Source organism: Etheostoma cragini, chromosome 6, assembly GCF_013103735.1.
Source record: "Etheostoma cragini isolate CJK2018 chromosome 6, CSU_Ecrag_1.0, whole genome shotgun sequence".
Lineage (NCBI taxonomy): Eukaryota > Metazoa > Chordata > Actinopteri > Perciformes > Percidae > Etheostoma > Etheostoma cragini.
Genome location: NC_048412.1, coordinates 9,214,249 through 9,218,059, shown reverse-complemented (window position 1 = coordinate 9,218,059; position 3,811 = coordinate 9,214,249). Strand labels below are relative to the sequence as shown.

Genomic DNA, 3,811 nt, shown 5'->3' with positions numbered 1-3,811 from the left:
AACCTCTGCAGTAAGATTATCTACGTCTCATAATAGTACTAAGATCTTTTAAACAAGACACACAGCGCTTTTCAAACCTTTGTCTCAGAAACCAGCGAGCAGCAGGGACCACTTACCCTGAAACTGTGCCCTGAGATTTAGGCTTTTGTTTCCCTGTGTTACGTGTGGGGAGGAAAAACCTGCTCTGGCACTTGAATTTAAAGGGCATTTCAAGCATAATATGCTAAAACTACATTTTGTCTTTGGTATGAGCGATTCTCCAGGAAAGATATTGCTACAATCGGTTGATTGTTTGGCTGCCATTTAGACTTTGTAAAGCCCGCTATTCACTGTGAAACTACAGCACCAGTCGAGTTTGGACACGCTTTCTCATTCACTTGAATAGCAAAGCGTGTCCAAACGTTTGACTCGTACTGTATGTTTTTCAGCCTTCTCTAGTCCCAAACTTAAATCTACACCTTTTCAGACTTCGTGAAGTTTGTCAGTTCATTAAAGCGAGTGTCCGATACATGACATCACTCTAAGGAAAAGTTAGACACAACACCCGACTGCAAGTGTTGTGTGCCGTTTATAGTTTTGGTGGTGTTAGTGAGATTACACACACACACAATAAATCAGCTTTGTTTTTCAGGGAGGCTTCCACTAAAAACTGTGTTTTGGCAGTGTGATCAAGTGACGTTTGAATTTTTGTTGGTTGTTTTTCTTTCCTGGGAACTTGTCACTTTGCAGGAAAAAGCTCCATAATTGGCACCTCGGTCGCAGAAACAGCTTATTAGCATTGTTAAAAAATAATTTGGAAACACCAAACCGTTGCAGCACAGGGGTTAGCCTCCATTAAAAGAACGGCTCATTTACATTTCTCTTAATGGTGGAAAATGGCTCGAGAAATACTGCTGTTATGTGGTTTTAAAATATGAACTAGGCACCGTAGACTGGGTAAAAACTGGATTACACTAATAGATCCTAATTTTCTTAAGCCCTTTTTGTAGTAAAACCTATAACTTTGAGAATATTCCTAGAAAAGTACCAGCATCTCTCTCACACCAGTCCTACATTTTCAGGTAACCATGAATTTAGTTTCCCCAAAACTGGATTTGTTTTGCTGCAGAACGAGAGAAGAAACATTGCATCTAGGATTTTGTTGTCTTTAATCAAGTGATTACGAACTATAAAACACAGAGCCCACTGCCCTCGTAGATGGTATTATCCCAGCTTATAGTCTGTATGGCAGGCAGATGGAGAGAGAAGCTACTCTGAAAAAAAAAAGACAATTTGAAAAAAAAAAAAAAAGTAAAAAAGTAAGGGCAACATTCCACATGGCAAATGCCCTGGTCATTTTCCATAAACTCAGTTGAAAGATTTGGAGAAAACCTAAGTGGAAAGATGCTGAAAGAGTGTGACACGGAGAGCGGATATACTGGAAAAGGTGGCGAGAAAAGAATGAAGAGCCGAAAAGGGAAGGGAGATTAGATACATGGAGATAGAAAAGAAAAAGGAGGTAAGGAGAGGGTAAGTGGTGCGTGGCTAAACACGCTGGAAAGCCATCACTAACCAGACTCTGGCCAGTGGCACTCCAGGGAAAAGAGAGGAAGAGCAGAGGAGAAGACAGAAAGAGCATGTGGAAAGGTAAAGAAGAGGACAACGAGGGGACACGGGAAGATGTCCAAGCAGCCATACCTGCAGATTCAATTCTGCTCCCCCTTCTTTTTCTTTTTTCCATCTCTCTGCTCGCCTTTCCTCTGCTCCTCAAACCCCTCTTGTCCGCCTCATCTTCAAACCCCATCTGCTCTGATCCTGGTGCCCCAGAAGAGAAGAAAGAAAGCAAGAACGAGGGAATGTGTGAGAGAGAAAGAGAGAGTGAAAAGCAGCCGAATGTAAAAGTAGGAGTTAGGCTGATGTGAGCTACAGGTGGAGCCACTGTGGAACGACCACTTATTGTTGTTTCTTTTGTGAAGGAATTTATTTAAATCATGAAAATGATCTCTCTACCCCAGGTGCCTGAATGAGCAATAGTATGACAAAACCACAATTTAGATAATTTCAGTGGAAATTTTGATAACGTTTATTAGTTAGAACTGGGGGATGACTTTAGAGAACAAGAGGCTCAAAATGCCACCAACAATAAAAGGAAATTTACTCCCAGATATACAAACAATTTATTGGTCATCTTGAGTTATTTTTCCAGCATTAGGACATTTTCCACAGATGATACTAGAAACACTACTAAAGTTCCCGCATGTCTTTATAACTAATTTGTTGCACCTTTATACATCATTTATTATGAATGTCAATGCTGGTTAAATAACAGTTTCATTATATAATGTTATGTCACATAAATATACATTTGTATTTCAGTTTACACATTAATAACACACAGCTTTTGATGAATACATGTTTGGGGTTCAAAGGTTGTGTGTTTTTCTATCATGTGCCATAAGTTCCTTAGACTCTGACCAACGGGTCCCGGAGTCTTTGAACAATACAGTAAAAAGTCTCTTATAAATGTTGTCATGGTCTTGATAAGCATGTAAAAGCCATTTAAAAGTATTGTTCAACTTTTCAGAAATGTTTTCAAATCATATTTGAAAACACCCTAAAAGATAAAAGGTGATAAAAAAGTAAGAAAAATTAAGATGAAATGCTTAGAAAGTTCCTTGAAAAGTCCTGGAAGTGCTAAAGACGTCCTTGAAAAGTCTTTGAAATGCAACACAAGTCCGAAAAGTCTTCAAGTTGTAGTAACTGTAAGATCACTGAAAGCGCTGTCAAAGTGACGAGCATTTCATCCGCGTAGCTTGTGTCCTCATTGTTAACTTCTGATGGCCGTCTTCCTGTCTCTGTCTTTGTTCTGCAAGAGAGAGAAGCACACCTCACATCATCCAGGATTCAATCTAAAGCACGAGTAGATATTAGCCTAGCATAAAGACTAGAAACAGGGGGAAACCGCTGGTGGCACATACAAAAAAGATGAGTTTAATATTGAAATGGTAATAATTAGTCATTTCCATATTTGGGACTTTGTTTTTGACAGAATCCTTCTGCAAATTTACTAAAAGAGTACAGGTACGCAACATTTCCTACTCTTTACTCACATATTTAAATATGTTTAACAGGTGAGTAAGTCAGCATTCTTCGATGTCAACCCTTCTTATATACTAAACACTCCAGGAAAATGTAGTGAATTTTGTGGAAATCAATGGCGTTTTACTGCAATCACTGGAACAGTACATTTAGATGGGGTTATATGAACTTCACCAAGGTTGATCAAGTGAATTAAGACTGACTGCAAACCCATTCTTTACAGTGGCGTACATGTTGTGCATTAATTGTGCCGGCTGATTTTTATGACAGCCTGAAGAGTGGCATCATGAGCTGACGCATGACAGCCCTGCTTCTCATTTATCTGTGGTATCAGAGCAGGGAGAGGCCTTGATTTCCTGGCTGGTGAGGAGACTCTCACTATCTGGCCAGGAAAATAACATCACATTTTCCCTCCTCACCTAACCTCTGCTCCACTCACTCAAGCCATCATCTACCACTCGCTTTTCAAGCTACAGTCGAGGGAACACACGTCATCTGTATCTGACTAATCACTTTCCGGGCTTAATTAACTAATAGCTCAAATAGATCACTACTCAAATAAATTCTATATCTCTGGTCGAAAAATGTATTGCCACAAAAATGTCACATGGTAGTAAAAGTACACAAAGGAGAAATGTAGTGAAATCTTTTACTAGTGTGGGTCCACATCTCTGCACTCCTGTCCTCTACTGACTTTTCTTTCCCCTTCTCATTTCATCTCAACTAACCCTCT

The 3,811-nt window shown here is 39.6% G+C and overlaps 1 protein-coding gene across 1 annotated transcript in view; it reads right to left on the bottom strand.

The window, feature by feature from the left end:
- Positions 1-2,128: 2,128 nt before the first annotated feature.
- Positions 2,129-3,811, bottom strand: part of LOC117946665 (basic helix-loop-helix transcription factor scleraxis-like) — a 16,611-nt gene continuing 14,928 nt past the window's right edge. The window contains exon 4 of the mRNA XM_034874948.1: positions 2,129-2,845. Coding sequence (XP_034730839.1) covers positions 2,807-2,845 — 39 coding nt within the window. The 3' untranslated portion in view covers positions 2,129-2,806. The remainder of the gene's footprint in view (positions 2,846-3,811) is intronic.